Source organism: Pongo abelii, chromosome 22, assembly GCF_028885655.2.
Source record: "Pongo abelii isolate AG06213 chromosome 22, NHGRI_mPonAbe1-v2.0_pri, whole genome shotgun sequence".
NCBI classification, from domain to species: domain Eukaryota; kingdom Metazoa; phylum Chordata; class Mammalia; order Primates; family Hominidae; genus Pongo; species Pongo abelii.
The window spans coordinates 39,059,788-39,085,337 of NC_072007.2; the positions used below are offsets into that span (position 1 = coordinate 39,059,788).

The 25,550-nt window shown below is 39.0% G+C and overlaps 1 protein-coding gene across 10 annotated transcripts in view; it reads right to left on the reverse strand.

Annotated features, from left to right (window-relative positions):
* The window catches only part of N6AMT1 (N-6 adenine-specific DNA methyltransferase 1), a 494,077-nt gene that overhangs the window by 467,718 nt on the left and 809 nt on the right, over positions 1-25,550 (reverse strand). For 8 of the 10 annotated variants that reach the window (XR_010138799.1, XR_008517487.2, XR_010138800.1 and 5 more), the window contains exons 2-7: positions 23,948-24,034; positions 23,133-23,223; positions 20,842-20,925; positions 19,163-19,304; positions 17,314-17,493; positions 13,610-13,736 (exon numbers count right to left, since the gene is read on the reverse strand). Coding sequence is in view for 1 of the 10 variants with exons in the window: in XM_002830586.5 (XP_002830632.1) it covers positions 17,387-17,493; positions 19,163-19,304; positions 20,842-20,925; positions 23,133-23,223; positions 23,948-24,034 (511 nt within the window). In the remaining 9 variants the exon portion in view is untranslated. Of the gene's footprint in view, positions 1-1,803; positions 12,385-13,609; positions 13,737-15,645; positions 17,494-19,162; positions 19,305-20,841; positions 20,926-23,132; positions 23,224-23,947; positions 24,035-25,550 lie in introns of those variants that run through there. The other 2 variants (XR_008517491.2, XM_002830586.5) reach the window with 2 other exon arrangements.

Below are 25,550 nucleotides of genomic sequence, written 5' to 3' on the forward strand. Positions count from 1 at the left end.
GGGAAGTGGGGAAAGAAGGAGGGAAGGAAGGAGGGAAGGACAAGTATTGCTGCTCACCACTGTGGCCTTGTTGCCTTGCCTCTTTATTTTCTCCATCCTAAGGTTTGTGCTGTGGTTCATTTATTGCTCAGTTAGAGTATTTTCTCGAGAAATTTTTTAAAAGGGACCATGCCAGGAGTTCAATGTCACAGGGAACTATGATGGCACCACTGCACTCCAGCCTGGGTGTCTGAGCAACTCTCTAAAATGTTAACAACAAAACAAAATAAAATAAAAGGGGTACATGGCTGACATACTCCATGAATTTTTATTTATCCTCACATATCTCTCTGTCACTCTGACATGTCAATTATCTTATTTGAGAATACTTTGGGTTCCAATTCTTTAATTGATGCTATTTCACTATCAGCCAGCTTTCAGTAAATTAATTAAAAAATAACAGGGGATTCCATTGCCCAGTGCTTTGTTCATATATTCCTTTGATGGTTGTTTGTTATTTCTACCTAGAAGCCTGTAATATTATCTTCATTATTAAAGTTCCAGGATTCCCTCAGGACATATCTGGTGTGTATCTCTTCTCATCAGTAAAGCCTGCAACTTGGAAAGCTCTTACACTCTAAGTCTCAAAACTGTATTTACTTTAGATAAATTGTTTTTTAGTTTTTGTTTAATGATTGCCTATCTTCCATCTGCTTTTTTTCCTCAAGAATCTCCAATTATTTTTATGGTAGGGATCCTCAAATCTTGCATTCAAGTTGCCAACATTTTCATTTGTGCTTTGAGCTATGCCTTGCACCTGATCATCCAGTTTACCAATTCAGAGATCAATAATGACCATCCTTATCTTAAATGTATCTACTGAGTTATTTGAGAAATCGTGGTGTTAAAGTCAAAGAAGTCTTTTATCCGCTGCCTTAAGTGCAGTTACTTTTTTTCAATTCAGCCATTCTTCTGCTCTTCTAACAATTCTCTTCCACTGGGTTTGTGCTCTAATTTTTGTCTGATATTTTCATCTCTCATCTATGGTACCCTCATATTTGTGGTTATTTATCTCTGATAGTTATGGGGACCTCATGTGTATTGTGGAGAATTCTGAATGGCTGGACTCCCATGGATGCTGGAAGGAGAAGCAGCAGCTGCCCTCACCACCCCAGACCTGAGCGTGGAAACCTCAAGCTCACATCCCCCTCCCCTGGCTCTCCATATAGAAAACAAGTAACCAAATTTAGGTCACTATGTCCCCAAAAATGATACTGTGCATCCTTTGCCCCAGTATTTGTCTTTAATTAATGACTAAATGAACTATTTGAGCTTCATCTTTCGAAACAAGATATACTGAGTGTGATGGTTAATACGGAGTGTCAACTTAATTGGATTCAAGGATACAAAGGATTGATCCTGAGCGTGTCTCTGAGGGTGTTGCTAAAGGAGATTAAAATTTGAGTCAGTGGGCTGGGAAAGGTAGACCCACCCTTAATCTGAGTGGGCACAATCTACTCAGCTCCCAGCGTGCCTAGAAAAGAAGCAGGCAGAAAAATAAAAAGAGAGACTGGCCTAGCCTCCCAGCCTACATCTTTCTCCCATGCTGGATGCTTCCTGTCCTTGAACATTGGGCTCCAAGTTCTTCAGTTTTGGAACTCGGACTTGGCTCTCCTTGCCCCTCAGCCTACAGACAGCCTATGAAGGAACCTTGTGATTGTGTGAGTTAATACTTAATAAACTCCCATTTATATATACAAAATATATATACATAACATATATAACATATATAATATATATAAAATATATATATAGAGAGAGAGAGAACACAATGAACCTAGTTGGTTACTCCTAAGTTCACTGAATAAAGAAATTTTAAAAAATTATGAACTCAAGGATTCTATCTCCTGGCTTCAGAAGCAGATACTGAGCCTCAAATCTGCTAAGATTGCCCTGAGTGACAGTCTAATCTACTGTCAAGAAAGAGCTGAAACTGTGAAAAAACAGACACAAGAATTGCTTGAGTTTTCTAATTTATATAAACAGAAATCTGGAGAACAGCCATGGGAATGAATATTAAAAGTGTGGGATAGTGGTGGAAGGAACATGGAGTTGGATCAGGCTGAATTTATTGATTTGGGCCCACCAAGTAGGGATTCTGCATTTAATGTTGCAGCTCAGGGAGTTAAAAAAGGTTCTAATAGTTTATTTGCTTGATTAGCTGAAATATGGATTAAAAGATGGCCCACTGTGAATGAGCTGGAAATGCCTGATCTTCCTTGGTTTAATGTAGAGAAAGGGATCCAAAGGCTTAGGGAAATTGGCATGGTGGAATGAATTAGACACTTTAGACCTATTCATCCCAGCTGGGAGGGTGCAGAAGATATACCCTTGACCAATGTCTTACGAAATAGATTCATAAAGGCAGCACCTGCATCTTTGAAGAGCCCTGTAATTGCTCTTGTCTGTATGTCAGATCTAACAGTGAGAACTGCAGACACTCAACTACAAAATTAAAGTACAATGGGAGTAACTGGATCGCAAGGTGGCAGGGGCCAAGTGGTGGCACTCAACTATCAAAGGCAAGGTGGGCATAGCTGCTGTAATAGACAGCAGAGGCAAAGCAGCAATCAGAATAGTCTGACTCATGTAGAGCTCTGGCACTGGCTAATTAATCATGGTGCTCCTAGAAGTGAAATTGATAGGAAGCCTGCTGCATTCTTAATTTATATAAGCAGAAAACTTCTAGGTCAAATGGACAAAAGACTAATTTGAATTACAAATACAGAGAATCACGGCCCCTCAATCAATTTCCAGACTTGAGCCAGTTTACGGTTTACTTCCCCTTGAGGAAGGACCCCACCATATTACCAACACTTTATGCAGTGATTCTCCCATCCTTCCCCAAGGAGACATCATGGTCATGGAATTCACTGGTCTTACCATGTTCCCCATCCTGAAGCAGCTGGATTGATAGAATGGTGGATTAGCCTTTCAAAGTCACAATTCCAATGCCAACTAGGTGACAATACTTTGCAGGGCTGGGGCAAAGTTCTCCAGAAGGCTATGTATGCTGTGAATCAGTGTCCAATATATGGTACTGTTTCTCTCACAGCCAGGATTCACAGGTCCAGGAATCAAGGGGTGGAAGTGGAAGGGGCACCACTCACCATCACCTTTAGTAATCAGCTACCAAATTTTTTGCTTCCTGTTCCCACCACATTACGTTGTGCTGGCCTAGAGGTCTTAGTTGCAGAGGGAGAAATGCTGCCACCAGGAGACACAACAATTCCATTAAACTGGAAGTTAAGATTGCCACCTGGACACTTTGGGCTCCTCCTACCTTTAAGTCAACACGCTAAGAAGGGAGTTACAGTGTTGGTTGGGGTGACTGACCTGGACTTTCAAGATGAAATCAGTCTACTACTTCGCAAAGGAGGTAAGGAAGAGTTTGCATGGAATACAGGAGATTAATTAGGGTGTCTCTTAGTATTACCATGCCCTGTGATTAAGGTCAGTAGGAAACTACAACAGCCCAATCCAGGCAGGACTACAAATGACCCAGACCCTGCAGGAAGAAAGGTTTGGGTCACTCCACCAGGAAAAAAACCACGACCTGCTGAGATGCTTGCTGAAGGCAAAGGGAATACAGAATGTGTAGTAGAAGAAGGTAGTCATCAGTACCAGCTACGACAACGTGACCAACTGCAGAAACAAGGACTGTAATTGTCATGAGTATTTCCTCCTTTTGTTAAAAACATGTTTTTGCATGCATACACTTGTACTAAGAAAATATCTTCATTTTATTTCCTTTCTCCTTTATCATGTGACATAAGATTTATGGACTTCACATCACCATTTAATTACTGTTAACTTTATGTATTTGGGTCGGGGATTGGTGCGTTTCTGGTTGTACGAAGGATAGTTGAATTATGTTAGGTGTCATTATGACCTTATTATTGTCTTTATTTGAAGATTATGTGTGATCTCAGCAGATGTGTATAGGCTCAAGTTGACAAGGGGTGGATCTGCGATGGTTAATACTGAGTGTCAACTTGTTTGGATTGAAGGATACAAAGGATTGATACTGGGTGTGTCTCTGAGGGTGTTGCCAAAGGAGATTAACATTTGAGTCAGTGGGCTGGGAAAGGCAGATCCACCTTTAATCTGGGTGAGCACAATCCAATCAGCTGCCAGCATGGCTAGAATATAAGCAGGCAGAAAAATGTAAAAAGAGAGACTGGCCTAGCCTTCCAGCCTATATCTTTCTCCCATGCTGGATGCTTCCTGCCCATGAACACGGGACTCCTAGTTCCTCAGTTTTGGAACTTGGATGGGCTCTCCTTGCTCCTCAGCCTGCAGACGGCTTATTGTGGGACCTTGTGATTGTGTGAGTTAATACTTAATAAACTCCCCTTTATATATATATATATATATGTATCTATTCCATTAGTTCTGTCCCTCTAGAGAATGCTAATACACCAAGGTTCCGTTTTACTGTATTCTACTACAAGGCTTTGAGAAAATGGTAAGTGGTGTTAACTTATAGGAGATCACAGACACTGGTGAAAACCTAAACAAAGCTAGACATACTTTCTCTAGAAGGAAAAAGCCCTTACGTATACACAGAGGGTGGCCAGGTTTCTGGAAGTCCATAAACTTCAGATTAAGAGACCACCAAGGAGAGACTGTCTGTCATTTCTTTGTTTTTCAGAGTAAGATTATCAGGACCGTTGAAACTGTTCTTATTCCTTGGCCTCACTGAACACTTGCTGCTCTGGTGCCAGAAACAGTCTTTTCTATAATTTATTTATTTTTTTGAGACAGTCTTGCTCTGTCGCCCAGGCTGGAGTGCACTGGCACGATCTTGGCTCACTGCAACCTCCACCTCCCAGATTCAAGCAATTCTCCTGCCTCAGCCTCCCGAGTAGCTGGGACTGCAGATGTGTACCACCATGCCTGGCTAATTTTTTGTATTTTTTTAGTAGAGGCGGGGTTTCACCATGCTGGCCAGGGTAGTCTAGAGCTTCTGACCTGAAGTGATCCACCCACCTTGGCCTCCCAAAGTGCTGGGGTTACAGGCATGAGCCACAGTGCCTGGCCCCCAGAAACGGTCTTAATGTTCCTTTTGAACAGAATCCTCCCCTTGGCTGGATGAAAGGATTACAAGTTATAGCAACATAAGAGCTGGCATTCCCAAGCTAGAACTTTAACCACCCACCTCCTTTTGCATAAATCTAGAGATGAGAGAGAGAGAGCTATAAAACCAAAGGCCTTCTAAAGCAAAAGACACCTTTGGTAAATAGCTAAAAAGATTTCTACAGCTTCAAATATTAGACACTTTAAAAAGTGTATTAATTTGACCCCTATGCGTCTTACATTAGCATTTAAGATGTATGTCCTAAAAGAGCATTGCACCAGCTTAATCTTTCCTGAAAACTGTTGTCCCATGAAGACTGTCCTTTGATGAGCTCATTCAATCACATGACTTCAAACCCTCCTCATATGATAATAGCTCCTATTTCAGTAACTCTAGTTCATTTCCTCTCTCCTCAACCTGGACCCATATGCATAAACACTTGGACATGTCCACTTAAAAAGTTTCACTTCAATCCTAACTTGTCCCCATGTTGTCCTTATCATCTTCCCCCTATTCCATTTTACTCTCCCTCCACAAAGCTTCCTCCTTCTGGTTTTCCATTCCTGGGAATGGCACTATTATTCTCTCAGCTTCCCAAGTTAAAAACCCACAAGTCACCTTCAGTCCTACCTCTCTCTCTGATAGACAGATAGATAGATAGATAGATAGATAGACAGACAGATGATAGATAGGTAGATATAGATAGATGATAGAGATAGATAGAGATAGATGAGATAGATAGATAGATAGATAGATAGATAGATAGACAGACAGACAGACAGAATCTATAGATACAGGTATTCAATCAGTTACCAAGCGCTGTCCCTTCCTTACCCTATGCAAATATGTTCCCCCTTCCCATTCCCACAGCCTTAACCTCAGTTCAGGCCACTACCATCTCTTCATTTAACCACAGCAGTCTCAAGAGGGTCCTCCATCTCCTGATTAACCTGCTTCTGGTCCATTCCCCACAGCCAGAGTGATCTTTTAGTTTTTCTTTTGTTTTGTTTTTGTTTTTGCTTTCGAGATGGAATTTTGCTCTCTTGCCCAGGCTGGACTGCAGTGGCACAATCTCCACTTACTGCAACCTCCGCCTCCTGGGTTCAAGTGATTCTCCTCCTTCAGCCTCCTGAGTAGCTGAGATTACAGGTGCACACCAGAATGCCTGGCTAATTTTTGTATTTTTAGTAGAGAGGTGGTTTCACCCTATTGGCCAGGCTGGGTCTCGGACTCCTGGCCTCAAGTGATCTGCTCACCTTGGCCTCCCAACATGCTGGGATTACAGGCGTGAGCCACCACGCCCAGCCCAGAATGATCTTTTGAAAGCACGTTTGATTTTGTTGACTCCTTGCTTCTAGAAGCACATCTTCAGAATAAAGACTACATCCTTTCCCATAATTTGTGAGCACTCAATGCTGTTTCCTGCTCTATCCTAGACTCTTCTTTGACTAGTCCTCCACCTGAACCCTGGACCTAGCCAGACTGAGCTACTTGCAACTCCCTGAATATGCTGGACTCTGACCCTGAAGCCTCTAGGCCTTTCCATGCACTCTTCCCTCTGCTGAATGCCCTCTCACCTCTTTTGCACTTGCCTGAATCCCATTCTCCTTTCTAGACTCAATTTAGCCATTATCAATTCTAGGATGTATCAACTTCACAGTCTCCAAAACTCTCTGTGCGTTCCTCTATCATCAAACTGTAGCCACATATCCCCACTGTTTCAGGCTTCCAAAATTCTAAAGTTGTCCTTTTCTTTTCTTTTTTGAAACAGGGTCTCACTCTGTCACCCAGGCTAGAGAGCAGTGACACAATCACAGTTCACTGTCCTTTTATTAGCCAATAAGAATAGTCCAAGTTTTGGCAGGCGCAGTGGCTCATGCCTGTACTTCCAGCACTTTGGGAGGCCAAGGCAGGGGTGGATCGCTTGAGTCCAGGAATTGGAGACCAGCCTGGGCAACATGGTATAGCAAAAGCCCGTCTCTACAGAAAAACACACACACACACACACACACACACACACAATTAGCCAGGCATAGTGGCCCGTACCTGTAATCCCAGCTACTAGGGAAACTGAGGTGAGAGGATCACTTGAGCTTGGGAGGTCAAGTCTGCAGACAGCTGAGATCACAACACTGCACTCCAGCCTGGGCAACAGAGCGATCCTAGCTACTCGGGAGGCTGAGTCAGGAGAACTGCTTAAACCCAGGAGGCGGAGGGTGCAGTGAGCCAAGATCATGTCACTGCACTCCAGCCTTGGAAACAGAGTGAGACTCTGTCTCAAAAAAAATAAATAAATAAGGAGCACACATTCTTCTCTACAGTCTAATAAGCATTAGTTTCACATGGTGAAACTCCCCTCTCTACTCAAGATACAAGAATTAGCCAGTTGTGATGATGCACATCTGTGGTCCCAGCTACTCCAGAGGCTTGTGTGATGGCACATGCCTATAATCCTAGCTATCTGGGGGGCTGAGGCATGAGAATTGCTTGAAACCTGGAAGCAGAGGTTGCAGAGAGCCAAAATTGCGCTACTGCACTCCAGCCTGGGTGACAGAACAAGATGCTGTCTCAAAAAACAAAAAAAGGAAAGAAAGAAAATTGAGACGATTGAGTAGAAAATGTTTGCAAAATGTAGAGATTAGTAGCCAGAATATATGAATAATTAGTTCTTACAGATCAACAAGTAAAAAGACAACAGAAATCTGATACAAAAATGCTTAAATGACAATAAAGCAAAAATACCTAATGGCTAATAAACATATGAAAATTTCAACCATATTATTCATTAGGAAAATACAAATCAATATTATATTAGACCTACTAGATTGGCAAAATCTAAGAAGTCTAACAGTCCCAAATATTGGTGAAGATATGGCGCTATAGAAACTCATATACACTACTGGCAAGTAAACTGGCATCTTTCTGGAAAACAATTTGGCATTATCAGGTAAAATGAAACATAATTGTACCGTATGATTTAGAAATTCCACTTCTAGGTATTGACTAGAGTACCAACAGACATGTACAGAGATGTTTATAGCAACATTATTCATAATAGGGAAAACTGGAAACAACCTAAAATTCAATGACCAAAGTATGAATAAATGAATAGTGGAATATATTGGTGAAAATGAGTGAATAACTCATCAACATGGAGAAGTTGCACAAAAATATTATGCAGAAAACTCAATTTGAGACATGTATAAAAATCTATTTATAATCTATAAAAAAATCCCAATGTGCCATCACCAAAGGCAAGTGAAAAATTGTTGGCTCCAGTAAGGCAGCACTAAAGGAAGTTCTAACAAGGGAAAATTGCAGCACACTGCACTGTCGAGAAATGTAAAGGATCTGAGATTTTACTCCACCTGCAACCCAAATTAGTCTGCCACAGTTTCACTATTGGCAGAAAAAAACAAGGCTTTTGGGTCAGAGACAAGGAACTTTATTACTCATAGTATTAATACAACAATTAGCATGAGCAACAGCATGTTTCATCAGTTTCCCCTTGCCTCAAGTCTTATGGGGACAACATGGATGGGCCCAGATGGATCCAACCTCCTTGGCCTCCCACAGTGCAGGGATTACATCACGCCCAGCCTCAATTTTCTTTATAATGCCTTTTGATGAACAAAACCCTTTACTGTAACTGGATTTATCAGTCTTTTAGGGTCTGTGATTCCTTTTTATTTTATAGATACACTTTCCCATTCCATTGTCATAAAAATATTCTCCTATATTTTTTCCAAATTTAAAATTCAACCTTTTCATTTACAACTTAATCCATTTTAGTGGACTTTTGTATATGGTGTGAGGTAAGAATCTAATTTCATTGTTTCCCTTTGTGTATAATCACTTATACAGTACTATTCCATTTGTTCTGCAGTCCATTTCACCATATACACATTTCTATATATGTACATGTTTCTTTATGGACTTTCCATTCTGTTTCAGTTTATTTATCTTTGGGTCAATATAAAACTGTCTCAATTACTGTTGTTTAATAATAAGTATTTGGCATCTGAGTAGTTCAAGCTCTCTCATGCTCCTCCTATTATCTAGGAGTGTCTAGGCTGTTCTTGGTCATCTGTTCAGATTTTATGAAAAACACTTTTGAGATTTTGACTGGAATTTTACTCTAAGTATAGGAACAATTGGTATCTTTATAACAGTGAGTCTTCCTAGTCATAAACATAAAATAATTTTCCATTTACTTAGGTATTTAAAGTATCTTTTAGGCTGTGCGTGGTGGCTCATGCCTGTAATCTCAGCACTTTGGGAGGCTGAGGTGGGAGGATCGCTTGAGCTCAGGTGTTCAAGACCAGCCTGGGCAACATGGTGAGACCCCCGTCTCTACTAAAAATACGAAAAATTAGCTGGTTGTGGTGGTGCACACCTTTGGTCCCAGAAACTCAAGAGGCTGAGGTGAGAGGATTGCCTAAGCTTGTAGGGTGGAGGTTGCAGTGAGCCAAGTTCACATCACTGCACTCCAGCCTGGGTGACAGAGCAAGACCTTGTCTCAAAAAACAAAAAAGTATTTTAATCAAATTGCATGTTAGTCCTGTACACGTTATATTTATTCCACGATGCCTTATTTATCATTTTTAGTGGTATTATTAAAATACATTTTCCTGCTTTGGGGGACTAACGTATAGAAATACAAATGACTTCTGAATATTGTTATTACAGGCAACCACTTTCCTAAGCCCTCTTATTATAATAAGTCAGTGGTTTTTTAAATATTTTCTTGGTAAATAATATCATCTGTTAATGATGACAATTTTGTTCATATTTTCCTATCCTTTTCCCTTTCACTTTTTTTTTTTTTCTTATTTTGCTGGCTAGGACTTCCAGTGAAAATGTTGAATAGGAGTGGTAATAGGTGGCAATTTTCTCGTTTCTGATTTTTATAGGGAATGCTTCCAGTATTTCTACTTTCAGAATATTTGCCACAGTTTTTTTGTATACAGACCATGTTGGGTTAAGAAAGTTCCTTCTCTTCCTAGTTTGCCAAGTGTATTGAATTTCAACAAATGTACATCCACATCTGTTGAGGTGATAATGTGTTATTTTTCTTCCCTTTAACCTATTAGAATGATAAATGGAATTTATAGATTTTTCTATTAAACTGTGGTTACATTCCTGGGATAAACTCAACTTGGTCATAGTGTATCATCTGTTTTATACATACTGCTAGATTTAGTTTGTTGAAGTTTTATTCTTTTTTTCCTCTATGTGAATGTGGTTGGCCTGTCACTTTCCTTTCTTACATAACCCTTACCTGGTTTTGTTATCAAGGTTTTGTCTAACACAATTATTTAGGGGAAAGAATTATAAGAACCACTTCTTCTTCTTGGGCATACAGTTCAACTATATTGGAACCATCTGAATGAGCCCTGGCCACTGGAATTTGAAGTCACTTATGCTACTTCCAGGACTGGCTCAAAAATCTCTCATGCATGATCTTCCTCTTTTTTCCATATCCATGCTGACTTAGAGGTTACAGGCTGAATGTGATGATGGCACAAAACAGAGGGATCCTGAGTCTCCAAATGACTAAATGGAATAGAACACTTTCTACGCCCCGGACAAAGCACATTAGATTATAAAATGCATAAGCAATAAATTTTTAGTGTGTCACTAATAAAGAACTTGGTACACCAGTTGAACCTCTGTACATGAGAATAACACAGACTGTAAGATCGTGGCCCAGTTCACATGAATTTAAAATAATAAAACGTATACCCAAGAAACTCTCTGGCCAACTTTAGAACTGGAACACTGCCAGTCCCTTTATGCTGTTTATCTGGGTGCCTGGTTCTCCTCTAGCCTTTCTCCCAGTAATCCTTACCTCCTCTCATCCAACTGGTTAGCACTAGCCTGAATTTTTTGTTTATCATTATGTTGTTGCCTTTTTGTTTGTTTGCTTTGTTTTGGTTTTCTCTTATACTAAAAGACCTTTCAAATATTTTTTAGAACAGTTTTAGCTTTACAGGAAAACTGATAAGGAAGTACAGAGAGTTTTGTTGTAGACACAGGTTAAAAAACAAAAAAAAGTACGGACTTTACACAAACCTCCTCTCCCTGACTGCACAAACACAAGCACAGTTCCCCCCAATTATTTGCATCTTGCATTAGTGTGGTACATCTGTTACAATTGATGAACTAATATTGATACACTATTACTAACTAAAGTTCACAGTTTATATTAGGGTTCACCCTCTGTTCAGTAATTTTCAAAATGTCATTTCTTCTTTTTTTGAGATGGAGTCTTGCTCTTGTTGCCCAGGCTGGAGTGCAATGGCATGATCTCAGCTCACTGCCATATCCACCTCTCAAGCTCAAGCAATTTTCCTGCCTCAACCTCCCGAGTAGATGGGATTATAGGTGCATGCCACCATGCTCAGCTAATTTTTTTATTTTTAGTAAAGATGCGGTTTCATCCTGTTGGCCAGGCTGGTCCCAAACTCCTGACCTCAGGTGATCTGCCTGCCTCAGCCTCCCAAAGTGGTGAGATTACAGGCATGAGCCATCGCGCTCAGCCTAAAATGTCATTATTTCTTCCTTGACATATGAATTGTTTAGAAGCATGTTTTAAATTTTGTAAATGTATGGAGACTTTACAATTTTATTTTTGTTATCAATTTATAACCTAAACACTTTATAGTCACAGAAGATTAGCTATATCATATCGATTCTTTGAATTTTATAGGGACTTACTTTTGGTCTAATATGTAATTATGTTTGTAAACATCCCACGAGTGCTTGAGAAAGAATATGCATTCCCTGATTGTTAGTTTCGGAGTTCTATATTAGTCTATGATATCAAACTCACCGCTATTGTTCAAATCTCCTCTTTGCCTTTTTGGTCTCCTTGATGTAGTACTAATTGAGACAGATGATTTGAAATCCTCCTGTATGATCAATTTGCAAATTTATTCTTGCAAATTTTTATTTTACATAGTATGAAGCAATTTTCCTAGTCGGATTAAAGTTTAAAATTGTATCTACTAGACACAATTTTAGTAAAGTGTAAACCTTTATCATTCTTTAGTGTCTGTATTAGTCTGTTCTCGCATTGCTATAAAGAATTACCTGAGACTGGGTAAAGAAAAGAAGTTTAATTGGTTCACGGTTCCACAGGCTGTACAGGAAGCATGGCTGGGGAGGCCTCAGGAAGCTTAAAATCATGGCACAAGGCGAAGAGGAAGGAGGCACGTCCACACGGTTGGAGCAGGAGGAAGACAGCGAAGGAGTGCTACACACTTTTAAACAACCAGATCTCATTAAGAACTCACTATCACGACAACAGCAAGGAGCAAGTCTGCCCCCACGATCCAATCACCTCTCACCATGTCCCTCCTCCAATACTAGGGGATTAAAATTCAACAGAAGATTTGAGTGGGGACACAAATCCAAACCGCATCAGTGTCCATGTCTATTCCTAATCATGCTTTTCATTTTCTACTCAGCGTATTAATTTCTGAGAGCTACTGTAACAGTGCCACCAACTGGGTAACCGTTTGTTGTAAAACAAACACATCCTCTCACAGTTCTACAACTGTTTGTTGTAAAACAAATGCATTCTCTCACAGTTCTTGAGGCTAGGTGTCTGAAATAAAGGTGTGGGCTGGACCATGCTCCCTCTGAAGGCTTGAAGGAAGAATCCTTGCCTGCCTCTTCCAGCCTCTGGCAGTTGCTAGCAACCCCTGGCATTCCTTTACTCGTTGACTCATCACTCCAACCTCTGCCTCTGTCTTCATATGGCCCTATGTCTCTGTTTCTGTGTTCAGATTTTCCTGTTCTTACAAGGACACAAGTGATACTGGATTTAGGGCCCACCCTCATCCAGTACAACCTTGTCTTAACTTGATTACATCTGCAAAGTCCCTAATTCCAAATAGGAGCATATTCACAGGTTTCAGTTGGACACGAATTTTGTTGGGGGGACACTACTCAATCCAGTACAATCAGCTATTAATGTAGCTGATGCAGGATTTTTTGCTCCTTAGTTCAGTTAAATTTGGGTTATCACATGACCAGAAAAAATTAGGCAAGCGTACACACTGAAAGGTGAGGAGGGCAGAATTTATTAGGCAAAAGGAAAGCTCTCCACAAAAAGAGGGGTCCTTCATGCAGGTTTTACACCTCACAAATTGAATGCCAGGCCACCACACACAAGCTGAAGAGGCATGGCTTCTCCCCTGCATAAGGCGCAAACTCCTCGTGGCTCCACCCCATGTGTGGGCGCTTAGTCTGAGCCACATTGATTTATTTCCGTTACTGCACATGTGTTGAGAAATGGAATTTTTCACAGTGGGCATGTTCAGGCAAGCCACCTGTGCACAATGACCTGGGCAAGTCAGAGGCTCTCCAGGAACCCTTCCCTATGTGCCTAGGCTTGTGCCTGTCGCCCTTCTCTTTCATAGCTATCTGTTTTATAGATTGGTCTAATATATCTTTTACCAGTACTACAAGAAAGTGGCTTACATGATTATGGAGGCTAAGAGGTCCCATGATCTGTCATCTGTAAGCTGGAGACCCAGGAAGCCCTGTGGTATAATTCAGTCTGAATCCAAAGGCGTGAGAACCAGGGGAGCCAGTGATGTAAATCCATCTGAGGACAGAAGATGAGATGTCACAGCTCAAACAATGAGGCAGGAAAAAAAAGCAGGGGTGAGTTCTTCCTTCCTCTGCCTTTTATTTTATTTACGCCCTCAACAAATTGGATGATGTCCACCCACCTTGGGGATGGCTATCTCCTTTACTGAGTCCCCCAGTTCAAATGCAAATCACCTCCGTAAACACACTCAAGACACTTCAGAATAATGTTTAAACAGATATCTGGCACCCTGTGGCCTATTTAAGTTGACATAAAATTAACCATCACAAGTCTACCTTTGTCAACTTGGCACCCATACACATCTCCTTAAACCATACTTAACTGCCACATAAAGACAACAACAAGGTCATAATTCCATCTAACACAATTAACAATCCAGCATTCCACCAGAAACACACTAACCCGTTTCCCAGAAGAGGAGGTAAAGTCTTCATGTGATGTTTACTCTCTCCTTGATATCCCATAACTTAAATACTATCATGTAAAATTAATCAAGGTTGAACATTGGAGCCAGTTAAAAAAATTAACAATATTTAAACACTATGCTATAAAATCAATGCATCTTATGTTAGAGAATAAGGAAATTAGAAGAAAGAAAACAAAGCTACACACACACAAAATGTAGTTACAGCAAAATATGGAGGACATACTTATGACAATCACAGTCTGTGTTTCTGTAACTGGTCATACGATCAAAGCTAGTATTTATTCTACCATTTATTCTGTATTCCCTTTGCCTTCAGCAAGCACTTCATCTGGTCATGGTACTTACCCGGTGGTGACCCAAACCTTCATTCCTGAAAGGTCTGGATCATTAGTGGTCCTGTCTGAATTAGGCTGTAGTTTTCCATTGACCTTAATCACAGGGCATGATAACACTAAGAGATGCCCTAAGGAATTTTGTGTATTCCCAACATACTTTACCTTACCACCATTCAGGGGTATTCCAGTTTCTACTTGATAGTCAGGAACAATCACTCAGCCAGCACTGTAACTCATTTGTCTATTGAGTTAGAGGCATGAGAAGCCCCAAATGGCTGAGGAGCAGTCTTAAACTTCCAGTTCAATTAAATCATGAATGCGTCTCTCAGTGGAAAATATTCCACCCTATGTAAGACCTCTAGGCCAGCAATGCATAAGTCATGGGAACAGGAAGCAAAAATTTTGCTAGTGGGTCACTAGGGCTAATAGCAAATGGTGTCCCTCCTATTCTGACCCCTTGATTCCTGGACCTGTGAATCCCAGTCATAAGAGAAATGCACCATACACTGGATGTTGATTCAGAGCATAGACAGCCTTCTAGAGAACCTTGTCCCAGCCCTACAAGGAACTGCTGTATAGCTGGTGCTATTACTGTCTTCAAAATGCCATTCCACTGCTCTATGTAGCCAGTTGATTCAAGATAGTAGGCAACATGTTAAGAAAATTCCATGATCATGGGCCCACTGCCACACTTTTGCTGTGAACTGAGTTTCTTGTAATGCTGTGTGGAATACCATGGTCATAGACGAGACATTCTGTAAGTCCATGGATGGTAGTTTTAGTAGACACACTGTACGAAGGGAAAGCGAATCTGTATCCAGAGTAAGATCTATTTCAGTAAGGACAAAACACTATCCCTTCAATGATAGAGGCAGATCAATGTAATGAACCTGCCACTAGGCAACTGACTGATGACTCTGGGGAATGGTGTCATATCAGGGGCTCAGTGTTGGTCTCTGTTGCTGGCAGACTGGGCACTCAGAGATAGCCCTGGCCAGGTCAGCCTTGGTGAGTAGAAGTCCACGTTGCTGAGCCCATGCATAACCTCTATTCTTGTCACCATGGCTACTTTGTTCATGAAACAATTGGGTGATGACAGGGGTGGCTGCAGAAAGAGGCCTACTAGTATCCACAGAACAGGTTATCTTGTCCACTTTATTAAAACCCTTTTTTGCTAACCCTTTGGTGAGCATTCACATGGGGTACAAATATCTTCACCCTTTTTGCCCATTCAGTGTCTATCCACATATCTCATCTCCAAATTTCTTTGTCACCAATTTTCCAGTTATGTTGAACTCCCTGACCATCCAGCCAAACCACTGGGCACGGCCTATGAATTGGCATATAATTGAATATCTGGCTATTTTTCCTTCTAAGCAAAGTCAACCAGGGGGACTGCTCAAAGTTCTGTCCACTGGGAGGATTTCCCTTCACCACTGTCCTTCAAGGTAGACCAGAGGTGAGCTGTAGTGCTGCAGCTATCCACTTTAGGGTGGTACCTGCATATCATACAGAACCCTCTGTAAACCAGGCCTAAGTCTTCTCTTTCTCTGTCAGCTGATCGTAGGGAAGTCCCCATGAAGCCACAGATGCAGGCTGGAAGAGAGAAGGCAGGTAGCAGAAGTGGGGACTATGGAAATTTGGCCTACTTCTTCATGTAACTTCCTCGTGCCTTCAGGGCCTCTCAGGCCCAATCATGTGTATACCATTTCCATCTGATGACAGAGTGTTGCTGTGCATATCCAACTTTGTGCATTGGTGGCTCAGATAACATCCAGTTCATGATGGGAAGCTCAGGTTGCATGGTAACTTGGTGACTCATTAAGTATCAGTCTCTACTAAGGCCCAGTAGCAGGCCAAGAGCTGTTTCTCAAAAAGAGACTAGTTATTTGTTGGTAATGGCACAGCTTTGCTCTAAAATCCTAAACCAAGATTCACCTACAGGCACCTGCCAGAAGCTTCAAACAGCATCCCTATCTGCCACTGCCACTGAAACACCACTGATCTGCTGGATCATATGACCCAAGTAGCAGAGCAGCATGCACAGCAGCCTGGACCTATTGCAGAGACTTTTCTTGTTCTGGGCCCTGCTCAAAACTAGCAGCTTTTTGAGTCAATTGGTAAATAGGCTGGAGTAACATAATGAAATTGGAAAATGTTGCCTCCAAAACCCAAAGAGACCCACTAAGTATTGTGCCTCTTTCTTGGTTTTAAGAGCAGCAAGATGCAAGTACTTATCCTTCACCGTAGAAAAAATATCCCACCATACCCCATGTCACTGGATCCCTACCAATTTCACTAAGGTAGAAGGTCCTTGAATTGTAGTCATATTTATTTCCTACCCTGTGATGCAAATGTCTTTCCACTAAGTCTAGTGTAGTTCCTACTTCTTGCTCACTAGGTCAAATCAGCATAATGTCATCAATATAACCAATCAGTGTAATATTTTGTGGAAGGGAAAAGTAATCAAGATCCCCATGAACTGAATCGTGACATAGAGTTGAAGAGTTGATACACACAGGAGATACGACAATGAAGGTGTGTTGCTGGCCCTGCCATCTGAAAGCAAACTGCCTTTATGGACTGGTATGAAAAAAAAAGACATTTGCCAGATCAATTCCATTGCCTTACCACATAATGCTGAAATAAATATTTTATACATAACTTTTATATTTAAAATGCAAATTATAAGTATAATATACATATTTACTTGTACTTGTGCAAATAATTCTATAGGCCTGACTGAAAGGGAATGCTCCACCTTTCTACCTTTTTTTAATGACAAATTTCTGATAAAATTCCTTGTTACCTAATGAATGACTTCAGTTTCAAAATATGCTAAATGCATTCAGTTTCCAGTAGTTCTGGGCACACACTGTACGCTAAGACTTGGTGAACTTAAGGACTGAAAGAGTTTCTTGGCCTGCTTGTCTGGAAAGTGCAGTGGTTCCTTGCAGACCTTTTGTCTTCATTATTTTCAAAATTTCTTCTACAATAAAAATCAAAAGGTAAAATCCATTAAGCCATTTGGTAGTGTGCATGATCAATAAGCAATTTAATAAGTTAAACACAGATGATTTATAAATTGTATTCATCTGACAAAACAATGTATATCAAATAAATGTCTACTAAAGTGAACTTGGTCTTCAGCTAAATGGGAGCACTTTGTATTTTCAGTGTTGTTGGTGAGTCTAATCAGAATAAATGGCTTGCTTTGCAGTCACAGCCTACTTTTGGCTCAGCAGAAACATTAACTGTCATTATTATAGCAAGTGATCAGTGTTTTAGTTGATGGGCTCCAATCTCTGCCCTATGTCTTTCTCTTTGGATGACAAAAGACAATAAAGGTGTGGACAAACTGAATAGAGACATTGCACAGTGAGAGTGAAAGAAGTAGCTTATTTCTTTCAGGCATATTGAGAAAAGAAAACATGCCTTATAAATAAATAAAACTAAGAAGACTGAACTAAGAAAATGGAGGAAGGAAGGAAGGAGGGAGGGAGGGAGGGAGGGAAGGGAAGGGAAGAGAAGGAAAGAGAGGGAAAGGAAAGGACGCATGGATGGACAGAAGGAAGGAAAAGAAGAGAAGAGAAGAGAGAGAGAGAAAGAAAGAAAAAGAAAGAAAAAGAAAGAAAGAAAGAAAGAAAGGAAGGAAGGAAGAAAGAAAGAAAGGAAGGAAGGAAGGAAGGAGGGAAGGGAAGAAGGGAGGGAAGGGAGAGGAAGGAAAGGAAGGGAAGGAAGGAAAGGAAGGGAAGGGAAGGGAGGAAGGAAGGAAGAAAGGAAGAAAGAAAGAAAGGAAAGAAAGAAGAGAAGGGAAGAAAGAAGGAAGGAAGGGAAGAAAAGAAAAGAGAACGAAGGAAGGAAGGAAAGAAAGAGAGAGAGAGAGAAAGAAAGAAGGAAGGAAGGACGGACGGACAGAAGGAAGGAAAAAAAGAAGAGAAGAGAGAGAGAGAAAGAAAGAAAGACGGACAGAAGGAAGGAAAAAAAGAAGAGAAAAGAGAGAGAAAGAAAAAGAAAGAAAAGAAAAGGAAAGGAAAGAAAGGAAGAAAGAAAGAAAGATGGAGAGAAGGAAGAAAAAAGAGAAAAGAGAGACAGAAATAGGAAGGAAGGAAGGGAGAAAGAAAGACAAGAGAAAACTAGCAATCGTTATTTGAAGGGCTGAGGATTTTTAGTATAAGCTGAAAATCAAACTTGAAGTGTACAGAAAAAGAGAAGAAAGATTATGGTCAATTTAGTTATAAAGCAATCTGAAAACAAAGATACAAAAATCTATACAATTCAATAGCTTTCATGATAAAACTGACGAACTAAAGAGTACAGCACAATTGTCAAGGGCATGAAGACTGGAGGGTAGAGAGAAAATTCATAATACTGAGGGTGAGGTGTTAGAAGAAAACATTAGAGATTTTTATACTTGAATATTAGGTTATAAACGGGGAAAAGAGAAGATAATACTTTTTAAAATCAGAAAAATTTACCTCTGAAAACCTCTTTTCTCTTTCAATATAAATTTATGCCTGTATAAGCTACTGTCAGTGATTAACTGTTTTAAGTGATTCATTAACATGCCAGGTTGTCTTATAAATTAAAGCATTTTACATTATTAACTTTTGATTTCAGCAACATAAGTGCTTAAACAATAAATTGGTCTGTATTACCTGGGTTGTTTTCTTTAATGGTAACTAAATAGAATAATCCTCTTGGTGAAAGGAGATCTGGAACCAGGGGAAAAAACCTGTCCATAACTTCCCGACCGTTTCTGCCACCAGCCCAAGCTGCCTCTATTCCGTGACTTCCTACCTGTGAACAATTAGAAAGAATGTTTTCTTTTAACTCAAGTTTGATTTAGATCACAAGCTGAATCTTTTTGACAAGTAATATCACCAAAAAAGTATATATTTTGCATTTTACAGCTGATCAAGGAGCAGTAAAGTTGAATCTAAGTTTGATCATTTTCTAGTGTGTAACCTTGGGTAAATTGGTAATCTTGTTTGTGAATTACTTTCCTCCTTTATCTGTAAAATTAGAAAAAGAATAGTTCCATATGTACAATTAGAAAAATAATAAGTGGATAAAAAATGTTTTTATTAATAAAAAAATATTTTTATCCACTGTTAGGAATAAATAAGGAAGTATATTTAAAGTTTTGAGAACATTGCCCTGCATATATCAAGGGCTTAATAAGTTATTACTATTAATACAATGCTTAACATTGAGAGACATGGGTAGCTTTTGTACTTAACATAGAAAGAAGCTAGAAGGAACAGCTTGTATTATAAGAGACCTACTGTACAGAAACAAAGCTTCAAAATGTCCCAGTGCATCTGGCCCTCTTGTAGTTTAAAGTGTGAAACACATAGATCTTTTCTAAGGAACTCATTTATTTATTTATTTTATTTATATATTATTAAATATATTTATTATATATTATATAAAGGCATACTGAAGCATGTTTCCTCTAACAATCTAATTATATTTTAGAAACAATACCCATAAGAGTTTATATAGTATTAAAAAATCTTTAGATCCTTATCATTGTATATTGTTTCTTTTTTTTTTTTTTTTTTTTGAGACAGGGTCTTGCTCTGTCACCTAGACTGGAGTACAGTGGTGTAATCACGGCTCACTGCAGCTTCCACCTTGTGGGCTCAAGTGATCCTCCCACTTCAGCTTCCCAAGTATCTAGGACTACAGGCGCAAGCCACCACACCTGGCTAATTTTTTTTTTTGAGACAGAGTCTCGCACTATCATCCAGGCTGGAGTGCAGTGGCTCGATCTCGGCTCACTGCAAGCTCTGCCTCCCAGGTTAACGCCATTCTCCTGCCTCAGTCTCCAAATAGCTGGGATTACAGGTGTGTGCCACCAGGCCCCGCTAATTTTTGTATTTTCAGTAGAGGTGGGGTTTCACCATGTTGGCCAGGCTGGTCTTGACCCTTGACCTCAGGTAATCTGTCGCCTCGGCCTCCCAAAGTACAGGATTACAGGCGTGGGCCATTGCGTCCGGCCGGTTAAAACCTTTTGTTTTGCAAATTTTTTATTCATGATAAAGGATATATGTAATATATATGTACATGTATATTCGAATATATGAATATAAACACCATGGCCTGATATGAATGTGATTTTTAAGGATAGATATGTGTCACAGTTTGTATTTCCATCATTTAAGGTTCCTTTCCTAGGTCTTTTAATAGGACTCAATTACTGACAATTAGGAGTAAAATCAGAGTAGTCTGTGATAAGAGCAGTTGACTGATGTCATAGGATAACATTCATTTGATTTTACAAACAAAATAATTGAAAATATTAATAATTAAATTTTGTTGTATGTTTTACCTCTTGAGGTGGAGTCACTACATATGGGGGATTAAACACCAGAAGATCAACTTTTTCCTTCAATCTTGGTAGCAAGCCTTTGACCTAAATGTATTCAACAACAGTAAGAATTTTACATTAAACTCTGAATTAAATAACTGACAAATCAATCTTTAAAAATAATCTCCCATGTTTTTGGGAAAATAATGTGTTACGGGCTACACTTGCAGAGAGAAATGAAGTATTTTTATGTTTTCATTCAGAAAAATGATACATGCAATTAAATAAAAATAAGGAAATTAAACTATCAGAATGAATATTAAAAAGCCTGTACTCCTCAACAGCACATATATTTATATTCTGGGTTCACTTTTAGAAAATGAAATAAGAAAGCAAACTCTAATTCTGTATAATCTGTATAGACTTGGATATAAGTTTACAACTATATTTGCTAACATTTTCACAATTTTTCCGATATCTGTACAGATACCTACCATTATTTACTGGATACTGTTCTATAGTTTCTTCTATCTCTGGTGTTTCACCATTCTATCAAAAACACTTACTTAATACTAATTATGGAAACATTAAAGAAATTTTTAGGCCAGGCACAGTGGCTCATGCCTGTAATCCCAGCACTTTAGGAGGCCGAGGCAGGCGGATCATCTGAGCTCAGGAGTTCGAGACCAGCCTCACCAACCCATGGCCAACATGATGAAACCCAGTCTCTACTAAAAATACAAAAACTAGTCGGGCACAGTGGTGGGTGCCTGTAATCCCAGCTACTGGGGAGGCTGAGGCACGATAATTGCTTGAACCCAAGAGGCGGAGTCTGCAGTGAGCCAAGATTGCGCCACTACACTCCAGCCTGGGCGACAGTGATACTCTGTCTCAAAAAAAAAAAAAGAAAGAAAGAAGAAATTTTTAAAATAAAAAAAAAAAATCACCACATTGATATCATGTAAATCACTGGAGTACCTTTCTTGATACTCTAGCTTTTATTAGCAGTAACAACTTCTAATAATATGAAAATAATTTCTTATCTCTTTGGCTTAATTCCAAGCTACAAAATCATTTATAAATTAAAAAAAAAAAAAAACAGGAAAGCTACCTACCCTCATCATTGTAAGAAAAGTGCAGGTTAAGCAGCACAGAAGTATTTTGTATTTCATATGTCTACCTGGTGCATGCTATTATTATTTTTGCCTATAAAAAGGTATTTGACATATATAAATTAAAAACCTACAAATTTAAAACTGCCACTTGAAAATGTGTGCTGTTAACTTCTTAAAACAATGGTTGTGCAGTTGTCATTTGTTGTTTTTACCTACTGAGGACCCACTGCCCCTTTCTTCTGATTTAATTTCCTTGACTTTTGTTAGGGAAGTTCTACCTCCCATCATTCTCAATCTAAGTGGCCTGAGTAGGGTTTATCCCAATCCAGCTCCTGGGATGGAACTATGAGCCAGTTTGAAGCCAATCATCTCCATATTCAAATCTCCTTCAGCCACAGCAAAAGATTGAGAGATAGGCACATAACCCAAGTTGATCCAGATAATACTCATTCTGGGGCCTCTTCTAGAGTAACTGAATAGAAAGGGCCTCTTTCCTTGGGAAGGTGTTGAGAAATAAGATACAGATATGCAAACATCTTGTTACCATGAAGGGAAAGACTGCCTAGGAATACAGCCACCAGAGAGAAGTTCAGAGATAAGAAAAAGATGTCTATAGCATTCTTAGAGGTCCTAGAAGTAGCTGTGCTGAAGCCATCAATTTTTTTTTTTTTTTTTTTTTTTTTTTTTGAGACAGGGCCTTGTTCTGTTCCACAGGCTGGAATGCAGTGGCACGATCATGGCTCAAGGCAGCCTCAACCTCCCAGGGTCAAGCGATCCTCCCACCTCAGCCTCCCAAGTAGCTGGCACGACAGGTGCACACAACCATGTCCAGCTATTTTTTTTAATTTTTATTTTTTGTAGAGACGAGTTCTCACTATATTGTACAAGCTGGTCTTGAATTCCTGGGCCCAAGCAATCATCCCACCTCAGCATCCCAGAGTACCGGGATTAAAGGTGTGAGCCTTTGCACCCGGACTAACTTTTTAAATTTAAGCCAGTTTGAACGGGGTTCACTATCACTTCTGACTGAAAGAGGCCTGAATTGTGGAAAAGATGGATTACATCAACAAAGAATTTACTTTGTATATGGTATACTGCTTAGTGGGTCAAAAGTTAATTATTTACCAAAGTTTCTTTGACCTAAAGCATCTTAACCTTATTTGAAAAGAAAATTATTACTGGACAAAGATATCTTACCAAATCTGTAATAACTGGTTGAATGTAAACTTTGTTACAGCGTGCTGTCTCTAGGGTACAAGCTGCTGCCTCAGGGTTGATATCAGTGCACCTATAAACAGAAATGGAAGGAAACTATATCCTATGTCCATAAGGCAAATCTGTTACTGAGTAATTTCAAGGAATGTTCCGTTAATTCTACACAGAACAGATTTAGAAAAAAAAAATTAGAATGTATTCAATAATGGCAAAGAAAAAGAGAACAAGGATTTGTTCTATTGATGAAAAAGACTGTTAATATTGATACAATGTCCAAGAGTAGAAGAATACACATACATGCATCTGAAGGAATTTATGAAATTATACATCCAATGAAGGAGTACTATGCAGCCACCAAAAATGAAATTTAAAAGGAATTTTTGATAGGAAAATGTTTATGAGACAAAATTAAATTAAAAACACAGGAAATGAAAAAAAACAGAAGGAAACAGTTGGACCATGTATAGTAAAATTTATAGGTGATTTTAATTTTCTTCTTTATACTTTTCTACATTCTCCAATCTTCCATAAATTTAAGCAACTTTAAATTTCTTATGATATCAAATTATTTACCTAAGAAATCAAATTTAGAGATGATCTAAAATTATGCTGCTTCTACAATTACGTAGTATGATGGAGCAGTTTGAACATGAATAATTTTTAGGGAAGCATAGTTCGTAATCTGAGTTTTTGCTACGCTTAAATACTATAAGATACATACTATTTAAAAATTATTTCATTAGAGTTATCATAGTTAACCTGTCGGTGGAAGATCTAGATGAATATGATTTACTTACATGTACAAAGCCTGAGGGCCTATCATAGAAGCTAGGAATGCAGATACTACACCAGACCCTGACCCTACTTCCAGGCATATTTCCACTCTAAAAAATAAATAAATAAATATTAGTATAGTAGAATCAAAATACTCTTCACAGAAAACGCTCATGTTAGTTTTATTTCTAGCATATATATTTCTCTAGCATCATCACTCACCTGGAAATATATGAAAATAGAAATTTATAATTTCTGACAACTACTTTGTACTTAATATTGCATAACTCAAAATTACTAATATTTTGGGTACATAATATATTTTAAGTCCATAAAAGTTATATATTACCAAACATGGCTTTCAGTTAATTTCAACAAACCATTACATTAAAAAGTATGGAAAAATGTTAATCTAGGGTTGGAAATATTAATGTGAAAGACATCATTCCTTCACACAAGGAGCTCCTAGCTTAGTATTTCCTAAAATAAGGTTTGTATTATTACAAAATTTATTTTTGAAAAAAGTTCCTCTATCATTTTTAATACCTAACATTCACAGAGCCATCAGTATATCCTAGAGAATTAAAAGGTCCCCCAATAATAGAGCAGGACAAAAATTCTTTTTCTGGACAGCTATATGCTAATTGGGAAAACAGTATCTGATCTTTGAATGTTAACCATCTTAGAATGCTGTTAACTATAAAATCTTCATTCTACTGTACTTTATCTTTCCATTAAATTTATATTCTTGCCTATAATCTTGGAAGTTGTTTCTTTTTTAGAGACAGGCTCTTGCTCTGTCACCTAGGCTAGAGGGCAGTGGTGCCACCATAGCTCACTGCAGCCTTTAACTCCTGGGCTTGCTCAAGTGATCCTCCCGCCTCAGCCTCCCGAGTAGTTAGGACTACAGGCATGAACCACAGTGCCAGCCCTCTATAATGTTATACATGCATCAAAAGCATAAATCATCCCCATTACAAAGATCAGCTTGATAGCATTTAGGGAAATTTTTAGCACTGAACTCCCAAAACAACTACCCAGTGACAAGCTCCAGAGGTTTTAAACTTTTGGAACCAGTCTACACATCTGACAAGTCTTTATTAGGTGGTAATAAGGTCTGAGAATCTCACCAGGTGGCTTCTCTTTGAAAATAACTATCATGGTCTCATAAATAATTAGAATTCCAAACTAGAAATAACCCAAGACTTTATAACAAAATCAGCTCCTTTTACAGCATACTTTGCAGTGCAATTTGTGCTTGTAAATCTTTCTGGGCTATCTTGAGAAGAAAAGACAAGTTATAAAACAGTACTGTTCCACTGTATATTCCAGTAAATCCAAAAGTTCCATCATCTACAATGAAAGACTAGTTTAATAAGAGCTGGGGCATTTTATACTGGAAAAATATGACCAAGTTTAAGAGGGATAAATAAATACAATATAAATCTTAGAAACCTGAAAGCTGTTTGTTCCATCCTGAGAAAACCCAGTTCATCTTATCTTCAAACAAATCTAACAACCCAAATTCCTTACATTTAAAAATCACAATGTCAGTATTCATTCTTTCTGCTATTAATTTAAAATTGATGGCAATCACTTCAACAAATCCATTTAAATAAAGTGCTA